This window comes from Mobula birostris, chromosome 12 (genome assembly GCF_030028105.1).
Source record: "Mobula birostris isolate sMobBir1 chromosome 12, sMobBir1.hap1, whole genome shotgun sequence".
In the NCBI taxonomy this organism is placed as follows: domain Eukaryota; kingdom Metazoa; phylum Chordata; class Chondrichthyes; order Myliobatiformes; family Myliobatidae; genus Mobula; species Mobula birostris.
In genome coordinates, this window is record NC_092381.1 from 29,502,260 (window position 1) to 29,522,817 (window position 20,558).

The window sequence follows — 20,558 nt, forward strand, 5'->3', positions numbered from 1 at the left end:
TTTGATGTGCCAGAGTCAATGCCAGCCTCCAGGCTTTGAAAATCTCAATTTTGATGATAATTGGATGCAAATGAGGGCCTTATGACAGATGATTAAGTTTAGAAGAGATCTTTTCTCCATGAGTTTCTTGGGATGCAAGAAATTGCTGAGTGAAAAGAAGGCAAAGCCTTGTCAACAGTGCCATCTCCCAGTGGAGTCAGTCCTCCCCCCCCACCTCTTTATCCCTTCCTCCCACAGCACTAATGTGCCCAGCAAGGTTGCATGACCCCCTACATGCAACAGAATGTTTTACAACTGTCAGGCAATCACTGAATTTCTTTTATTACAGAATGGGAATAAAACATTTCTTGCTTTGAGTTTTGACACATTTTATGAACACAACAAAATGTTTTATAACCTGCATTAAGAAGTTAATGTGTACCATGCGACTCTAAAGTATTAAACCCAATAACTTGTCCTATCCTGATGTCTTAATGTTCTAAAATTCTTTTAAATCAGTTTTTGTTCCAGAAATGTTTCAATAGTAGCTCCTTTTTTTTCTTGTTGATGATCTTAATCTACATGATCTTTCACGAGATATGACAGCATTGTTTTAGTCCTGACTTTGCTAAATATGTTTATTTCTGTACATAGCACTACAAGACCTGCTTAATTAAAATCCCAAAAGAGTATTACAGAATAATTAATCCTACAAATAAAAATGAGGACAATACAGTGGCTGTCCTAATGAGAGAGCAAACCTATCTTTTCAGCTGTTAGAACCATATAGGTCAGACAGCATCTGTCAAGGGAAAAACAGACATGACATTTAAGTCAATGACCTTTTCATTAGACATGGTTTATTATATTGCTTTGATCATATGACCAGCATTAAATCCACATGTTATTGGGCAGTTATATACAGTTTTTAATTGCTATCAATTGTTTCAACATTGATTTAAGGTCATTGTCACAGGAGAAGTCAACAGGCTCATCGTTAACGGATCCAGTATTCCAATTCCACAGGAACAAAGAGCTGTCCAACTATTGCAACTTATTGCAAGAGCACTATCATCAATGTTATGTAAAAGGTAAAATCAATCACTAGGGTTTGTGGAAGAGGTATTATTCCCTAATAATCCCATTATTCACATCAACATTTGATGTGCTGGGTAGCCTATTTCTTTAATGTTGCTCCTCTAATGAATATTGGCAGGCAGCCATCACTGATCAACATATCCAGTGGATTCTTGAAAGTTGTCTAGGTTTATGACCAGGTGCCTGGTTACTTTGGAAATATGGCAAAACCTCTCCCTCTTCCCACCACCCCCCATTACTCCTCATTAAAAGTGTTATTGTTCATGTTTCTATTCATATAAAAGTCATTGCTGGCTGCTTCTGAAAAATTAAACACTGTAAATTGATTGAGACATTGCAAATGTTATCTAAACTTGATGGATAATATTCCTGTTTTGTGCCCAACTTCAAAAAAAAAATTATTCTCAATAAATTTCATTTTAGAGAAAGAAAATGCATCAAAGCAGCAGTTATAAGTGGTTTGGACAATTTAAATCCTCACTTATTTTAGTTAACTATGGTTTTAAACATTGCTGAATGCACTTAATGAAATCATTTGCCAGATAGAAAAATTGCAAAAAACAATTTATTTTTCTATTATGCTTCCGCTCATTGAAATTATAAATACACTTAATTTGCTCTTGGCATTCCCTCTATTTACTACTTTAATCATGGTCAACAAGCTACTTCATCACTGAGAGATTTAAAGCAGACCTACACATCTATTGTCCAAACAGCATAACTTCATTCAATAACAGGTTTATAAGAAAGCACAGCCAGTGCATACATCGGCAGTTTTGATTAAAACAATTAGCTGAGAAAAATTTCTAATGGTAATGTAACATTTTGCACGTCAATAAAATTAGATATTTAGAAGTAAATATTGGCAATGGTGAGGACATATAGAATTTACTTCAATAAACACGTGGGATTAAGTTATTTTCTCATTTAAACCTATTTTTTAAATTATCTCAGGTTTGAATTTTTCCATCCATTATGGTGTATTTAATTCTATGCTTTGTTGGAAAAAACGTTCTCATCATTGGTTTCAAGTATGTCTACAGTTTACCCCTTCCCCAGCTCTATATTCGGTCTATTTGTCCAATGCAAACCATGCTTTATGTACTATGGATTCACGTAGAATTGTTGAGTAATGTTAATAGAGTTGATGGAATTTAAATTGTGATTTAACTGTTACAGGATTAATTGTTTAAAAGAAGAGAAAGAGATCCATTCACAAAATTGAGGTTTATTCTTTAATGTACATTGTATTTCCCTTTGGCCTGCTTGAAATTCTTTGCTTTGATCATAATACATTAAGATGTATTTTCTTTTTTGTCTTAAAGCTGTATTTAGGAGCTTACAGCAATCCTATTACATCAGCTCTCAGGATCTACTTACGGCTACAGATTATTGTGAGGAGCTGTTGCAGGAAATCGATATCACCACTTTTCTGCAGACACTCTGCGGACACATCCGAGCATTCCGTGAAAGTCACGACATGCAGCTTTGGAGAGATCGTGAATCTATTCCTACAAAGTTTGTGATTGGAGGAAATAATGTTGAGGATGAGAGGGTGCAGAGGGGAGTTCTAGCTTCCACTTCAAGGTAAGATGTTTTGTGCTATCACCTGGCCTTGTATTTTTAAGTTCAATCCATAATACCATCAAGGTGTTATTACTTTATGGATAGGATTACGCTTGTGTATTCCACATCACAAGTTACAATGACAGATTTGTAATGTCATGCTCTTTTATCATCATACCATTTACATTTTAACCAGTAATGCTACAAAATAATTTATCTTCGTTCATAATATCCAAGCCATCTTACTCTTTTTTTTCTTATTTGAGTTCTGGTGTTTCATGGTAGTTATTAATTGAGCATTTCAATAACTTATTGATAAGGCAACAATTGAAATTTTTCATCCGATATTAAGAAAATGATAGTGTGATCAGAGTTTTATTTTGATCTTAATTAATCAAGAGGTCCCCAAAGCTTTAGTTACGACCAAGACTTATAAAAGAGAATTTGTGATTTTCTTAGAACAAGAAACATTATAGAGCATCTTGTATTTACTGTATATCTGTTGCACTGCTCTGTCCAGTAGGCATCAGTTTAACATCACTTAAAAAAGAACAATAACTTGCAGAAAGAAAATCCAAAATCTTTAACCAAAGAAAAGGTAACTGTAAAAGGAAAATGTTACATGCACAGAGGAACAGGAAGAATGGAATTTAATGGCTTCCTTTCAGAACAATTGGAGTTCTAGTTGGCTGCATCTCCGTTCATAGTGGTATCACACAATATAGTTTTGGAAGTTCCCAAGCAAGGTTAATGAAGTTGCCATTGGAAGTGGTATGAGGTGAGGGGGAAGATCTTAAAGCCAGTATATACTACCAGAACCTCTCTGCTAATATTGGAAATTACCTATATACTTAGTTCTGACTACAATTGTATCTAAACTCTGTCGAGGAGCATCAAAGCAGAAGTGATCATAATGTTGTTAAATTACATTTCCTTGGGTCACTTGATTGTTTTCTGTTCTTCTATCAGCATAGAAACAGAAGATCTTGGTGAACAGGATTTGAGGAGTATACAGTCCAGTGCTGCATCTCCTTCTCCACGAGAGGAAGTAAAAATGAAGAAGGTCCACTCAGAATTCTCCCTCTCCCTTCTTCAATCCAGCCAGCCATGTGAGGTCTACCCCAACTTGCACAAAATCATCCAGGTAATGCATTGAGAGATAACAGCAACTTCAATGGCTTTAGAGGGCATGGTTATAAAGAAATGTGGGGGTCAGGGCAACCAGTCTTAAGGACAGGGAGACCATGAGAGAATTTTGATGGTAAAAGAAAGAAGGACAGTAGTATGATTAAAGAAATGCATACTGTATGTCACGGCTAAGACATGATATCATAAATGAAAGGATGAGTTTTTTGACTTCTCCAGTGTGTTCAACACCATCTGCCCTGCTGTGCTGGGGGAGAAGCTGACAGCGATGCAGGTGGATGCTTCCCTGGTATCATGGATTCTTGATTACCTGGCTGGCAGACCACAGTACGTCTGCTTGCAATACTTTGTGTCCGACAGAGTGATCAGCAGCACTGGGGCTCCACAGGGAACTGTCTTGTCTCTCTTTCTCTTCACCATTTACACCTCAGACTTCAACTACTGCACAGAGTCTTGTCATCTTCAGAAGTTTTCGGATGACTCTACCATAGTTGGATGCATCAGCAAGGGAGATGAGGTTGAGTACAGGGCTACGGTAGGAAACTTTGTCACATGGTGTGAGCAGAATTATCTGCAGCTTAATGTGAAAAAGACTAAGGAGCTGGTGGTAGACCTGAGGAGAGTGACCCCTGTTTCCATCCAGGCGGTCAGTGTGGACATGGTGGAGGATTACAAATACCTGGGGATATGAATTGACAATAAGCTGGACTGGTCAAAGAACACTGAGGCTGTGAGAAGTTAGAACGCTATCAATACTATTGCAGTATTATAAAACTGTGTATTAGTTCCTAATAGATAGACACTTTATTGATCCCAAAGGAAATTACAGTGTCACAGTAGCATTACAAGTGTACAGATATATAAATACAAGAGAAGTAAAAAAGAATAAAAAAATAAGTTGCCTCAAATAGTCTAAGAGGAAGGGATCGTCACTTCTCCGTCTATAGGTTGACTCATTATAGAGCCTAATGGCTGAGGGTAAGAATGACCTCATGCAGCACTGTTTGGAGCAGTGCAGTTGTCTTAGTCTATTACTAAAAGTGTCCCTCTGTTCAGCCAAGGTGGCACCCAGAGGGTAAGAAACATTGTCCAGAATTGCCAGGACTTTCTGTAGGGTCCTTTGTTCTACCACAGCCTCCACAGTCGATAATAGTTATTGACAAAGGAACTCATCAAAAAGTACCCTGCAGTGTTGTTTTGTTTGACTGTAAATGAACAAAATCAGTGCAGACTCCTAGTGCAGATAATGGACTGTCTTTATATAATGTTTTTAATGATTGCATCCACCAAACCATTTTCATTGCAACATTCAAGATGATTGTAAATACCTTCAAATTCTTTGTCATTCCTAACTTGTTGGGTTAGGGAAATTGTTTCATTTTCACTCTCAATCATTTCTGGCATCTCCAGGCCTGAATGTTTGAAACTGTAGTGAGTAAAACAGTTCTGGATTGACTTGCTGCTTATTTCTTGCCAACTATCAGTGACAAAAATTACTACTTTTTGAACACAAACACATGTGACTGGTGCTATTTAAAAGCTTTTTGCTCTAAGCACAGTGTAGTGTCTAATAGCTACACACAAGTGCATACCACTGTCGCTAGTTAGAAACTGTTCAGCAACAGTGTCCTGTCCCAATTAAGTGGCATAGTGTCGCAAATAAATGAAGGGAATCCTGGCAATCTTCTCAATTAGTATTTGTTCTTCAAGATATGTGCCAGATGACTGTCCCAATTAACCAATGGCCCAATTAACTGGAATCCACTGCACTGTAAAATACTTAATAATATTGCTAGTCAGAATTGATTGGGAAAAAAACACTGACAGGGATGACGGTAGAGCAGCAATGGCTGGAATTTCAGGAAGCAATTCAGAAGGCACAGGATGTATAGATCCCAAAGAAGAAGTATTTTGAAGTCAAGATGACACAACCAGGACTAAAACAAGAAAATGCTTTATGAAAACAGTTTGAGTGAACTCGGCCTTTTCTCCTTGGAGTGACAGAGGATGAGAGGTGACCTGATAGAGGTGTATAAGATGATGTGGATAGTCAGAGGCTTTTCTCCAGGACTGAAATGGTTGCCACAAGAAGACACAGGTTTAAGGTGCTGCGGAGTAGGTGCAGAGGAGATGTCAGGGGTATGTTTTTTACTCAGAGAGTGGTGAGTGCGTGGAATGGGCTGCCGGCAACGGTGGTGGAAGCGGATACGATAGAGTCTTTTAAGAGACTTTTGGTTAGGTACGTGGAACTTAGAAAAATAAAGGGCTATGGGCAACCCTAGTAATTTCTAAGATAGGGACATGTTCAGCACAACTTTGTGCTGTTGGTTTTCTATGCTTCTTTGTCTATGAGAAGTCAAAGCCAGCGTAAAAGCCAAAGCCAATGTAGCAAAAATTAGTGGGAAGCTAGAGGATTGGGAAGCTTTCAGATACCAATAGAAGGCAACTAAAAAGTCATTAAGAAGGTAAAGATGCAATACAGAAGTAATCTAGCCAATAATATTAAAGAGGATACCAAAAGTTTCTCCAGATACATAAAGTGTAAAAGAGAGGTGAGAGTGAATATCAGACTGCTGGTAAATGATGCTGGTGAGGAAGTAATGGGGGACAAAGAAATGGCAGATGAACTGAATAGCTATTTTGTATCAGTCTTCACTGTGAATGACAATAGCATTATGGTACAAGTTCCAGGTGCCAGGGGTCATGAAGTGCATGAAGTTACCATTACTAGGGAGAAGGTTCTTGGGAAACTGAAAGTGCTTAGACTAGAAGATGTACACCCCATGGTTCTGAAAGAGGTGGCTGACGAGATTGTGGACACATTAGTAGTAATCTTTAAAGAATCACTAGATTCTGAAATGGTTCCAGATGATTGGAAAATTGCAAATGTCACTGCACTCTTCAAGAAGGGAGAGAGGCAGAGAAAAGGAAATTATAGGCCAGTTAGTCTGACCTCAGTGGTTGGGAAGATGTTGGAATCGATTGTTAAGGATGTGGTTTTAGGGTACTTGGAGGCACATGATAATATAGGCTGTAGTTAGCATGGCTTCCTCAAGGGAAAATCTTCCCTGACAAATCTGTTGGAATTCTTTGAAGAAATAACAAGTAGGATAGACAAGGAGAATTGATTGATGTTGTGTACTTGCATTTTCAAAAGGCCTTTGACAAGGTGCTACCCATGAAGCTGCTTAACAAGCTACAAGCCCATGGTATTACAGGGAAGATTCTAGCACGGACAAAGGAGTGGCTAACTCGCAGGAGGCAACAAGTGGAATTAAAGGGAGCCTTTCTAGTTGGCTGCCGGTGACCAGTGGTGTTCCACACGGGTCTGTGTTGGGACCGATTTTTTTTTTTAATATATGTTACACGTCAGTGATTTGAATGATGGAATTGATGGCTTTGTTGCAAAGTTTGCAGATGATATGAAGATAAGTGGAGGGGTAGGTAGTTTTGAGGAACTAGAGAGGCTACAGAAGGACTTAGACAGATTAGGAGAATGGGGAAAGAAGTGGCAGATGGAATACAGTGTCAGGAAGTGTATGGTCACGGACTTTGGGAAAAGAAATGAAAGAGTTGACTATTTTCTAAATGGAGAAAAAATACAAAAAACTGAATCGCAAAGGGACTTGGGAGTTCTTGTGTAGGATTCTCTAAAGGTTAACTTGCACGTTGTGTCTGTGTTGAGGAAGGCAAATGCAATGTTGGCATTCATTTCAAGAGAACTATAATATAAAAGCAAAGATATAATGTTAAGACTTAATAAAGCACTGGTGAGCTTCACAGAGTATTGTGAGCTGTTTTGAGCTCCTTAAAAAGGATGTGCTGAAACAGGAAAGGGTTCAAAGGAGATTCATGAAAATGGTTCCAGATTTGAACAGCTTGTCATATGAAGAGTGTTTGATGGCTCTGGGCCTGTATTCACTGGAATTCAGAAGAATAAGGAGTGACCTCATTGAAACCTATCGAATGGTGTAAGGCCTTGATAGAGTGGATGTGGAGAAGATATTTCCTATGGTGGGGGAGTCTAAGTGCAGAGGACACATGCTCAGAATAGAGGGGCGTCCTTTTAGAATGGATATGAGGAATTTTTTTAGGCTGAGAGTAGTGAATCTGTGGAATTCATTGCCATGGGCAGCTACAGAGGCCAAGTCTGTATGTATATTTAAGGCAGAGGTTGAATGGTCAGGGCATGAAGGGTTATGGGGAGAAGGCAGGAGACTGGGGCTGAGAGGAAAATTGGAATAGCCATGATGAAATGGCAATGTAGATTCAATGGGCCAAATAGCATAATTCTGCTCCTATATCTTGTTATCATTTATTCACTAATGTATATGGTTGACCCTTTAGGTGTTTGTAACCTAGGATAAGCCTGTATAGCAATCTCTTGATTGAATTTATTCTGTGACTGAGCCTTCACAGGTATCTTACATAGTGAATTTTAAAGGTTCATTGCCTACTTGTGAAGCAGTTCTTGGCCCATATTCTTGAGGCTGATTCTGGCTCTTGATAACCTACCAACAGGAAATGTCATCTCTGTATCAAACCTTTGAAGTATTCTGCACATATCAGTGAAATCACCTCTTGCTCTTTTAAATAAATACAGGCCTAGCACAGTTAATCTTGCCACATTCACCAAACTCATCCTTCTGGGAATCAATCACAAGTGTGTCCTTTCTTAGTTGGGGAGACTAGATTTGTATTTCATTTGTGATCACAGCAGGTCATACCTAGTTGCAATAAGTCGTTGTCACTGAAATCTTTTTGTGCTAAAGGCCAATCTACCATTTGCCTTTCTATATATTTGCTATACCTACATGTTAATTTTCAGTGATTCCTGTACAATGTTACGCAGGTCTTCTAAACAACACTATCTTCGACTCCCACATTTATAGAATACTTGGCCTTCCTAATTTTTCTGCAGCTTGTCCTTTCAAATCCTCTTGTTGTGAAACTAACTTCAGTTAATCTTTACTTTTACGCACCATTCTCTTTTAATGTTTTTTTTTAGTAGACTGCTCACTTATGCTGCTTTCTCTTTCCTTACTGGTGCTCCATTATGTTCTGAAACTTTCACAAACCTCATGTGTACACCCTTTTTTTTGGTAATTACTACAATCTTTTATCATGTGATCTCATTCAGCAAATCTGTAGTAACTAATGGTCAGTGTTCAGTTACAGTGATACGACAAACATGTAACTTATTAGTTTTTACTTTAATTTATTTCTGACATGGCTCATTTGATGGTTTTTCACAATGTGAAACTAGTTTTAAAATGTAGATTTTAAAACTAAAACTGCCAAGATAAATTCATATTTTTCATTTAAATCTCCAGCATGTGGCAATACCTTATTTTAAATTTTTGTCTTTACAGGACAAATTCCTTGAGATTGGACGGCAGCATTTCAAGACAGTGCCTTCAAACCCTTATTACTTCTTTTACTGTTCTCCCACAACGAAGAAAGAGGCAAGTCTGTGGTGACCTCAAGCATGCACAACAATAGGGCATTGGTTTGGAGATTTTGAAAAAATTCGTGCTAAGCTCCATATTATGATACTAACAGCAGATTAACATCGCAGTTAGTAACTCATATTGTATGGTTCCTACTGCAGTCATCACAATGAGACTCGAAAAAGGCTGCATTGTTGAGAACATGTAGGTTCACATTGACTGTGCTCCATGATCATAAGTTAACTGAGACTTCAATGGAAGAAATTTATTCTTACTGATAGGATTAACCTCTTAAAATAGAAGCTATTGCACTGTTTTGTTTTAACTTATCCTGGGGTTTGTTTCATGGGCATGGTAATTATACTGTACTTATCCCACATGGTTATGTATAAATTAACATTATGACTCATCCATTGGAAAGCAACACTACCTCACAAGTCCAGCATTTTTAACAACCATTTGTGTTCTTTAGAGCTTAGGATTTTAAATAGTAAAGGAGAAAGGGAAATTAACCTTCTCTAAAGTTTCTGAACAACCTTGAGATATTTTACATTTAGATTAATTCTCTTGAGAGATCTAAATAGCTGTATATATGTGTTGTTTATTTTCAGAAGTACTTTATACATTGTGATATTGTTGTTTTCGAATTTAAAAAAGACAAACAGCACTTATTTGCATACTTCCTCATTTATGACATTTTCGGGAAGCTAAGATTTTGATGTCTGCTCTGCAATTGCTTTAACCCACAGTAAAATACCCTTTATGAACAGAGGACCTTCAGAAGAATGACTTTGATGGCTCCAAACAAAAGCACTGTGGTGCAGCAGTTAATACTATAAAAATATCATTCTCTATGACATCTTCAACATTCTGCAATAGGTCTCTGTGGAGAAATTTCTGTTTAGAACCTAGTTCAATGGCTTAGCAGGGTTGGTGAACTTGGCTCTAAGGTGAAAGTGTCTTCAGGATTGGAATGCCAACTGAGCAAGTTGAAGTAATGATCCTATGGTTGTAAATCAAGGTAGCCAGGATAGTGGCTTTTATTCAATAGCCATATATCTTCTGTGTATAGAAATGGATATCTATGACTGATTTGACAAGAACTGTAACTGTGACTCCTGTAAAGGAGTTTTTCTAAAATACACTATATCCTGAAATTTATAGGAAGAGAATTATCAGGATGAAAGACAACGAAAACAGAGTGAGGATAATGATCTTTCGGAGCTGGAGATGGCAGGGGAGGAAGGTGAGATGTTTTGAATTTTTTAATGTGTTATGATTTCTTGCCTGTTAACCATCAATTTAGTTGTTTGTTTCTCACTAAGTAAATTATTGAACTTGGGAATTAAGTTTATTCCAAATACTGCACACATTGTTGGTATCTATCATTTCCAGGTTGGATAAAGTGTGGGTTGGATGCAAAGTGATCTGGGAGTCTCTGGTAATTTGGTGTCTGTATTTGATCAATAAATTTTCATGTTCTCAAAATCGATAACCACACATATTGCATGGATTTGCAAATTCAGTCCTTGTTTGTGAGATGGGTACGGCATGCTGTTTATATATAAAGAGTGTCCTTTCAAGAGGATAAGTGAATTTGTGGTCTTGCAATTCTGTGATTCAAACTATATCTACAATTTAACTTCAGTTGAAGTTGTGAACATTTCGTATTGTGCCATGATATTTTGTGTTTCTGTGGCAGCTATCCTTGTAGGTTGGCAGGGTGAGACTTATTTGGATGTTTTGTGAGAGGGACTGGCTGAAAGTTACTCATAATTGAGATAAAGTTTTTCAAGATCATCAAAAAATGTTATCCATTAAAATAATTAGTTATAATTCATATCCAACTTGAGATGATAGTGATAAATTTTAATTCCTTAAGCCAGACTTTCTCTAAAAATATAATCTTAATACACTATTCCTGAGCTTGATACTTAAAAGCAAGCAATTGCCAATACTAATTTCAAGTAAGAACTGCTATCTAGCTTTAAAATGTTAAATATTATGTCTTTGCAGGGAGTACATCAGGATGCTGTGTAGTGACAGAGAGCGATCCAGATTTGGAGGTCGAATATAGGGAAAGATCTGACAGAGAATTACAGGATGCTGATTCGCTCTCAGATACCAATACAGTAAATAGGGATGATGATTCATTCAGTGTTCTTGGGGGCGATTCTTTAAATGAGCAAGACTTTCCTGATCAGGAGATGCCACCATTATTTGTTCATCTTACTTGTTCCCTCAGGGGAAAAAAATGCCATGGGCCATTTTCAGTGGAGTCCATACCAGTGGAATCACTGCCCACTTGCCTTGGTAAGTAAAGAACTGAAGGTTGGAAGGAAAGTTTATATAATAGTGTCAGAAGTCATACTGCATGGAAGGCTGCCCATACCTATAGTAAGTTTATGTACCAGTTCTTGGTCTTTCTATGCCCTGGTAAGTCAAGTGTTCCTCTAGGTAAATGTTAGTCTGTGCTTCCATCATTTCTCAGGCAATGCATTGTAAATCCCAATTACCACCTTTGTTATATTCCTACTAAACTTTTAACTCCTTAAACATGCATTCTGGTTATAGATGTCTCTACTAGGGAGAGAGCTTTGCTACTATCTACCCCATCTATAAATTTGCACCATATCTACTCTAAAGAAAGCAAAGCTAACTTAACCAGTCTCCTAACTGAGATACTCCATCCCAGGCAACATCCTAGTGAATCTGTTAGAGTGGTGCAGCAGGTAGAGGCACTGCCTCGTGGAGCCAGTAACCTGAGTTCAACCATTGGCGCGGTCTGGATGGTGTTTGTGTGTTCTCTAAATGGCCACATGGGTTTCCTCTGCATGTTCCAGTTTCCTTCCACATCCCAAAGATGTGTAGGTCAGTAGGTTTATAAATAGTAGGCCTCTGTAGATTACCCCACCATGCAAGTTAATAGTGAATGATATAATTGGGCATGAACTGATAGAATGTAGGGAGTATAGAATTAGTGTAAATGGGTCTTTGATTATCAGTATGGATTTGATGGGCTGAGAAGCCTGTTTCCATGCTGCATCTTTCTATGACTTCTCTGAACCTCCTTTAAAGAAATCACACCCTTTCCAAAATGTGGCAACCAAAAGCGTATAAATCTCCAAATATGGTCTGACCTGTTATTTCATAAGCTATACCATGGCATATCTGCTCTTATACTTTATGCCACAGCTAATGAAGCCCAGCAATCCATATGTTGACTTTAGCATCTCATCTGTCAGTGTTAGTACCTTCAGGTATCTTTGAATTTGTACAGTTCATTTCTTATACAACTGTATCCCTATCTTTAATTATGTAGATCCTATTCTTACTTGACGTCTCAAATTGCATCACTACACACTTATCAAGAGTAAATTCCGTACATTTTCACTCTAGCCAATTTACCAGCTGATCTATATCTGAAACTGTTCACTGTCAATGACATTGCAAGATGTTGTGATCTTTTGCAAATGTACTAATGACATATACAATCATGAGGGGGCATAAACAGGGTCAACATATGCAGTTATTTTTCCAGAGTTCAGAAATGGAGAACTACAGGGCATAGATTTAAGGTAAGATAGGTGGAATTAATAGGAACTTGAGCAACCTTTTCACCCAGTGGATGATGAGTAAGTGGAATGAGCTGCCAGAGGAAGCATTTGAGGCAGGTGCATTCAATGACATTTGGAAGGTTCTTGGACAGGTACATGGATAAAAAAGATTGAGGTGTATATGCTGAAAGCAGGTAGTTGGAACTTGCTTAGATGGGAATCTTACTTGGCATAGATCAGTTGTGCTTTAAGGCCTTTTCTGTGCTGTATGACTCTTTATCTCCTGCATTCAAAGTTCAAAGTAAATTTATTATCGAAGTACATATACATCACAATATACAACCCATCAGTTTATTTTGTTGCGGAAATACTCCATATATCTATAGAAAAATAGCGATAACAGAATCAATGGAAGGCCGCACCATCTGGGGGGGTTTGGCCAGTGCGCAAAAGACAACAAACTGTTCAAATATTAAAAGAAATAATAAATAAATAAACAATAAATATTGAGAACATGAGATGAAGAGTCCTTGAAAGTGAGCCCATGGGTTGTAGGAACACTTCAATGTTGGGGCGTGAAGTTGAGTTAAGTTTTCCACTTTGTTTCAAGAGCCTGATATTTGAGGGTAATAACTGTTCCTGATCCTGGTGGTTTGAGTTCTGAAGCTCCTGTACAAACTTCCTGATGACAACAGTGAGAAGAGACCTTGTCCTGGGTGATGGGGCACCCTGACGATGAATGCTGCTTTCCTGCAACAGCGTTTCATGTAGGTGTGCTCAATGGTGGGGAGGGATTTACGCATGATTTACATGTAGCATAGCTTTGTCAAGGGCAGGTTGTGCCTTACGAGCCTGACTGAATTTTTTGAGGATGTGACTAAACACATTGATGAAGGAAGAGCAGTAGATGTAGTGTATATGGATTTCACCAAGGTATTTGATAAGGTACCCCATGCAAGGCTTATTGAGAAAGTAAGGAGGCACGGGATCCAAGGGGACATTGCTTTGTGGATCCAGAACTGGCTTGCCCAGAGAAGGCAAAGAGTGGTTGTAGACGGGTCATATTCTGCATGGAGGTCGGTGACCAGTGGTGTGCCTCAGGGATCTGTTCTGGGATCTTTACTCTTCGTGATTTTTATAAACGACCTGGATGAGGAAGTGGAGGGATGGGTTAGTAAGTTTGCTGATGACACAAAGGTTGGAGGTGTTGTGGATAGTGTAGAGGGTTGTCAGAGGTTGCAGTGGGACATCAATAGGATGCAAAACTGGGCTGAGAAGTGGCGGATGGAGTTAACCCAGATAAGTGTGAAGTGGTTCATTTTAGTATTTCAAATGTGATGGCAGATGTGATGTGATGGCAGTATTAATGGTAAGACTCTTGGCAGAGTGGAGGATCAGAGGGATCTTGGGGTCCGAATCCACAGGACGCTCAAAGCAGCTGCGCAGGTTGACTCTGTGGTTAAGAAGGCATACAGTGTATTGGCCTTCATTAATCATGGAATTGAATTTAGGAGCCAAGAGGTAATGTTGCAGCTATATAGGACCCTGGTCAGACCACACTTGGGAGTACTGTGCTCAGTTCTGGTCACCTCACTACAGGAAGGATGTGGAAGCCATAGAAAGGCTGCAGGGGAGATTTACAAGGATGTTGCCAGGATTGGGGAGCATGCCTTATGAAGACAGGTTAAGTGAACTCGGCCTTTTCTCCTTGGAGCGACGGAGGATGAGAGGTGACTTGATAGAGGTGTGTAAGACGATGAGAGGCATTGATTGTGTGGATAGTCAGAGACTTTTTCCCAGGGCTGAAATGGTTGCCACAAGAAGACACAGGTTTAAGGTGCTGGGGAGTAGGTACAGAGGAGATGTCAGGGTTAAGTTTTTTACTCCGAGAGTGGTGAGTGCGTGGAATGGGCTGCCGGCAGGGCCGGAGGGCCTGTATTGTGCTGTAGGGTTTCTGTGTTTCTATGTGATAGACTGGGCCATATGCACTACACTTAGTAGGATTTTCAGTTCAGGGGCATTGGTGTTGCCTTACCAGGCTGTGATGTAGACAGTCAATATACTCTCCACTACACATCAATAGAAGTTTGTCAAAGTTTTAGATGTCATGGTGAATCTCCTCAAACTCCTAAAAAAGTATAGGAACTGCCCTGCTTTCTTCATAATTGAAAAGTTCTTAATGTATGCTACAAACCTTAAATATACCAGTACTGATCCCTGTGATATGCCATTGATTACAGGTTTCCAATCACAAAAGTAACCCTCTACTGTCACTGTGTGTGCTACTACTAAACCAGTTTGGAATCTAATTTGCTTTTGATCTCAGTGGTTCTAGACTTGCATGCAGGACCTCATCAAATACCAAGCTAAATTCCATCAATTACATTGCTTTCATCTATATAGTAGCATCTTTGAAAAATTTTGAGTAGTCAGATAGGACATCACAACAAAGCCACACTGATGATGTGACTCTGATCATGTCCCTCAAAACCTTTAGAACTTGCTTCTTTACCAGTAATGTAAGATTCACTGCCTTGTAACTACCTGGCTTATCAATGCTGTTCTTCTTGACTATAGAAACTACATTTGCTGTCCTCCAGTCATTGGTACCTGTGCCAATGATGATTTAAAAGTCTGTCAGCGTCCCAGCTATCTCCTCCTGTAGTAGCCTGGGATACATCTCTTCAAACCAAAGAGATTTATCCATTTTTATGCACAATGGAACTCCACCTTCTGCCTCACCTATCTAAGCGGCAGGTGATAGGCTACACCTATCACCTGCCGACTTGTACTCCTTCCCCTCCTCCCTTCCTACGTATTCTGGCTTCATTCCCTTCCCTTCCAGTCAGGGTCTTGCCCTGATATGTCGACTGTTTATTCCCCTTCATAAATGCTGCCTGACCTGCTGAGTTCCTCCAGCATTTTGTATGTTACTCTTGAATTCCAGCTTCTGCAGAATCTCTTGTGCTTATCCATCTTTATAGCTAAGACATTTAATATCTCCTCTTTAATCATAATAGAATATCATCATCTCCCTCCCTGTATGACTTGTTTATTTTTAAATTTGTGCTTCACTTTTAGAACACCAAGCATTCCATTTTCCTGACAGCCTTCAGTCAAGGTATTCTATGTTACCAGTATTCTAGTCGCCTTTCTCTTTATTTCATCCTTCCACTTTTCTCCCTATCTGGCATTTCTTCAGGATAACCTGATGTACCAATGATCAAAGCTCTGACTGGAAGTCGAGATTCTGTGGCATAGTAATTGTGGCTTCATGTGCTGTACAATCAGGCTATCTTGGTTGATGACTGGCCCTCAATTCACATCATTGATTGCTTCAGTGTCATATGAACAGCTGGTATAACTATTATCCATTTGGTTTAACGCAAGGTTTCTTCTTTTGCCCCATCTTGCAACTTAAGAATCTGATGGAAGCTGGTTGATGACAGATGGATCTCATTACTGTTATCTTGGTAAATAGAGTGGATGGTAAAAATCAGTTCTGCAGGGGTTGGGGGATTGGGAGAAGAGTCCAAAACTAGATTTACAGTGAGAAGGAAAAGATTTAGAGGACCTAAGGGTCAACTTTTTCATGAAGAAGTTGGTGAGTTAATGGGACGAGCTACCAAAGGAAGTGGTTGAGGCTGATGCAACAATATAATTTCAGAAGCACATGGAGGGCAGGTTTACAGAGCTATGGGCCAAGTGCAGGAAATTCAGACTAGCTGTGTGGGCACCATGTTTGGCATGGACCCATTGGGCCGAAGAACATCTATCGGTGCTGCATTGTCCTATGAATCTTTTTTTTTAAAAAAAGCTATTCACTGTGAGGGAATTGGCTGCTTTATTCTGCTGATAATGTTCAACTCCTGTTTAACCTGAAAGAACAGTTCTTGCAATTCCTTTATTTCCTCACAGTCCCTTTTTGGTTTACATTGAACAGGAAATATTTTCACTTGTTTAATTTTCTTCATTTAGGTGAAATTATCAGCTGCCTGGAGAACTTCCCAGTCAAATCGATTGATCTAGATGATCTTGTCGTCACCCTGGATATTTTTGTCTTGACTCTTCCTTTAGAGATTGAAATTATGCCCGTTGACATGAACCACCACAGGTAAGTTGAGAGGCAAGTAGTATTTTTACGACGTTTAATTGAAGAGTGCTCAGTGAAACGAGTTGGTGAGTTCTCTGAGTATTTGTGAGGACAGTTGTAATACCTGCTTAATATTCCAATTAAAGTGTTTGTTTGTAATTGTAAACAATGGTTTCTAGAGATCTTCCATCTCCATGGATTTGGCTATCACTAAACAAACAACAATCTCTTTGCCCCCTATCATCAGGCAGGTACCGTAGCATTAGGACAAACACTGTAAAGGTGGGAAACAGCTATTTTGCTCTTCTCTCTCTCCCCCCCCCCCCCCCCCACCATAAGACTACTGAACTCCCTGCCTGAACCCAGGTCTCAGCACGTCTGAAGCACCAGTAGTGTTATGCTGTTTACTTTTTAACTTGTATCGTATATGCACCTTATTATATGTTACTTGTGGCGATATTACTTTGTGCTATGTGTGTAAGTGTTGTGCACCTTGGTCTTGTTTAGCAATATATATGTGCGTGGTTGAATGAGGCCAAACTTGAACAATTGAATGAAAATTTAAAAATGCAGTTGCCAGAAACAAAAACAGAAAATGTGGGAAAACCAAATACTCAGCAGGTTAGGTTGCATCTGTGGCAAAAGAAACAGAGGTGACATTTCAGGTTGGAGAATGCTCTGATGAAGGGTCTTTAACATGAAATGTTTACTTAGCACTAATATGTTACCAACTATCGTTTGTGGGGTGGCATGGTAGCGGTTAGTGTAACGCTCTTACAGTACCAGCAACCTGGGTTCAATTCCAGCTGCTGCCAGGAGTTTATATGTTCTCCACAAGAGTCCTCCGGGCGCCCCACTTTTGGCCCATGTTCCAAAGACATGGCGGGCTAGTAGAGGACTTGGTCTCATGGCTGTGTTTGGGCAGTGCAGGCTCATTGGGCTGGAAGGGCCCGTTGCTGTACTGTATCTCTAGATAAGTAATTTAAAAAAAAGCCCTGAGCAAATATTCAGGGTGTTTTAGCACAGATTTCAACAAATTAGTATGCAATGGCAAGAGTGCCCTAAACAGTGAATATTCCCCAGAAGGTCTTTACGGTGACTATACCCAACTTTAATGCTCCTCAGCACATTGTGCCTTTGAACTTACCAGTTTGCAGCACTTGGTCAAAGACTTCTGGCCTCCCTGAAGATCCAACCAATCTACAAACCCCATTTCCAGAAAGGTTGGGATATTTTCCAAAATGCAATAAAAACAAAAATCTGTGATATGTTAATTCACATGAACCTTTATTTAACTGACGAAAGTAGAAAGAAAAGATTTTCAATAGTTTTACTGACCAACTTAATTGTATTTTGTAAACATACACAAATTTAGAATTTGATGGCTGCAACACACTCAACAAAAGTTGGGACAGAGGCATGTTTACCATTGTGTTACATCACCTTTCCTTTTAATAACACTTTTTAATCGTCTTGGAACTGAGGATACTAATTGTAGTAGATTTAGACTTCAGCTGCTCAACAGGCCGTGGTCTCTGTTGTCTGATTCTCCTCTTCATGATGCGCCATACATTTTCAATAGGAGATAGATCTGGACTGGCAGCAGGCCGGTCAAGCACACGCACTCTGTGTCTACAAAGCCACGCTGTTGTAGCCCATGCAGAATGTAGTCTGGCATTGTCCTGCTGAAATAAGCATGGACGTCCCGGGAAGAGACGTCGCCTTGATGGCAACATATGTCTCTCTCAAATCCTAATATACGCCTCAGAATCAATGGTACCTTCATATACATGCAACTCACCCATGCCGTGGGCACTGATGCACCCCCATACCATCACAGATGCTGGCTTTTGCACCTTTTGCTGATAACAATCTGGATGGTCGTTTTCATCTTTGGCACGGAGAACTCGACGCCCGTTTTTTCTGAAAACTAGTTGAAATATGGACTCATCTGACCACAGTACATGGCTCCACAGTCTTTCGGTCCATCTGAGATGAGCTCGGGCCCAGAGAACTCGCCGGCGTTTCTGCATAGAGTTGATGTATGGCTTTCTCCTTGCGTAGTACAGTTTCAAGTTGCATTTCTGGATGCAGCGACGGACTGTGTTGAGTGACAGTGGTTTTCCGAAGTACTCCCGAGCCTAGGTGGCTATAATTATCACAGTAGCATGACGGTTTCTTAGGCAGTGCCGCCTGGGGGCTCGAAGATTACGGGCATTCAACAGTGGTTTCCGACCTTGCCCTTTACGCACTGAGATGTCTCTGAATTCTCTGAATCTTTTCACAATATTATGTACTGTAGATGTTGAAAGACCTAAATTCTCTGCAATCTTGCACTGAGGAACGTTCCTTCTGAACTGACTAACAATTCTCTCACGAATTCTGGCACAAAGGGATGAGCCACGACCCATCCTTGCTTGCAAAGACTGAGCCTTTGATGGACGCTACTTTTATACCCAGTCATGATACCTCACCTGCTACCAATTAGCCTGCTTAATGTGGAGTCTTCAAAACCGGTGTTACTTGAATATTCTGTGCACTTTTCAATCTTATTTTAACTCTGTCCCAACTTTTGTTGAGTGTGTTGCAGCCATCAAATTCTAAATTTGTGTATATTTACAAAATACAGTTAAGTTGGTCAGTAAAACTATTGAAAAATCTTTTCTTTGTACTTTTGTCAGTTAAATAAAGGTTCACGTGAATTAACATATCACAGATTTTTGTTTTTATTGCATTTTGGAAAATATCCCAACTTTTCTGGAAATGGGGTTTGTATTTCCAGTCTGTTGCTGGTCCCTTTATAATGTGTATCTTGTTCAAGATTTCTTCAGATAGGAATTCATAGATAAGGTTCAGTAAATTTCTGAAAAAGACTTTTACTGTCTAACTTGTCATTTTAAAAAGTACTTCTGTGTAACATTTATTTTTTCAAATTTGCTATTACCTTTAATTTGTATATTTTAGCTAATATCTGTCTAAGCAGGAAAAAAAACTGAATTTCATAAGTTACATCTATTTCAAGGCCACTCTAACCAGAAGCTAACACAACTAATGTGCCGTCTGTGCAGATTGTGTTCTTGGGTGTGTTGAAATAAGTGGAAATCCATTTTTTAGCCAAACAAGACGTGGTTGAATATCGAGTTATTTGAGACATGAACAGATGTCTGTCTGCGATGTTCAATTTCAGGCTACATTGACTTCCTTGTACTTTCCCAAGGACAGCTGTGCTGTTGCAGATTAATTTGTGTATGTAATTCTTAGTAAATATATTCACTTTCCCTAGGTACACATCCGAAAGCAGCAGTTCCATGAACCGATCTCCAGGACAACCATCATCTTATCGATCTGATGAAGAGTTAATGCAAAACATAGATCGACTTGCCTCTACCACAGATGAGAGGTGCAGTCTTCTGAGAAATTAATTAAAATAAGTTAATCTAATGTATTTGCTGCTATTAAATGATCAGAGTTTACATTTATTTTAATTTTGAATGATCAAAAACAATTTCAAAAATAATTATATGTCTTAAATCAGTGTACTCAGAAACTAAACTAAACTGCAATATGAAACTTATTTATGAAAATCCTTTGCTTGTGTTGTATCCTGATCAGGCTGAAAGAATTTCAATTCAAATTACTGCAAATGCAGAAAGTCTGAAATAAAAATAT

At 39.0% G+C, this 20,558-nt stretch overlaps 1 protein-coding gene across 1 annotated transcript in view; it reads left to right on the top strand.

Annotated features, from left to right (window-relative positions):
- szt2 (SZT2 subunit of KICSTOR complex) overlaps positions 1-20,558 on the top strand; it is a 270,175-nt gene that overhangs the window by 90,562 nt on the left and 159,055 nt on the right. Inside the window, exons 27-34 of the mRNA XM_072273538.1 lie at positions 943-1,070; positions 2,403-2,664; positions 3,613-3,787; positions 9,162-9,258; positions 10,408-10,485; positions 11,256-11,552; positions 16,775-16,910; positions 20,173-20,289. Of these exons, the coding sequence (XP_072129639.1) occupies positions 943-1,070; positions 2,403-2,664; positions 3,613-3,787; positions 9,162-9,258; positions 10,408-10,485; positions 11,256-11,552; positions 16,775-16,910; positions 20,173-20,289 (1,290 nt within the window). The remainder of the gene's footprint in view (positions 1-942; positions 1,071-2,402; positions 2,665-3,612; positions 3,788-9,161; positions 9,259-10,407; positions 10,486-11,255; positions 11,553-16,774; positions 16,911-20,172; positions 20,290-20,558) is intronic.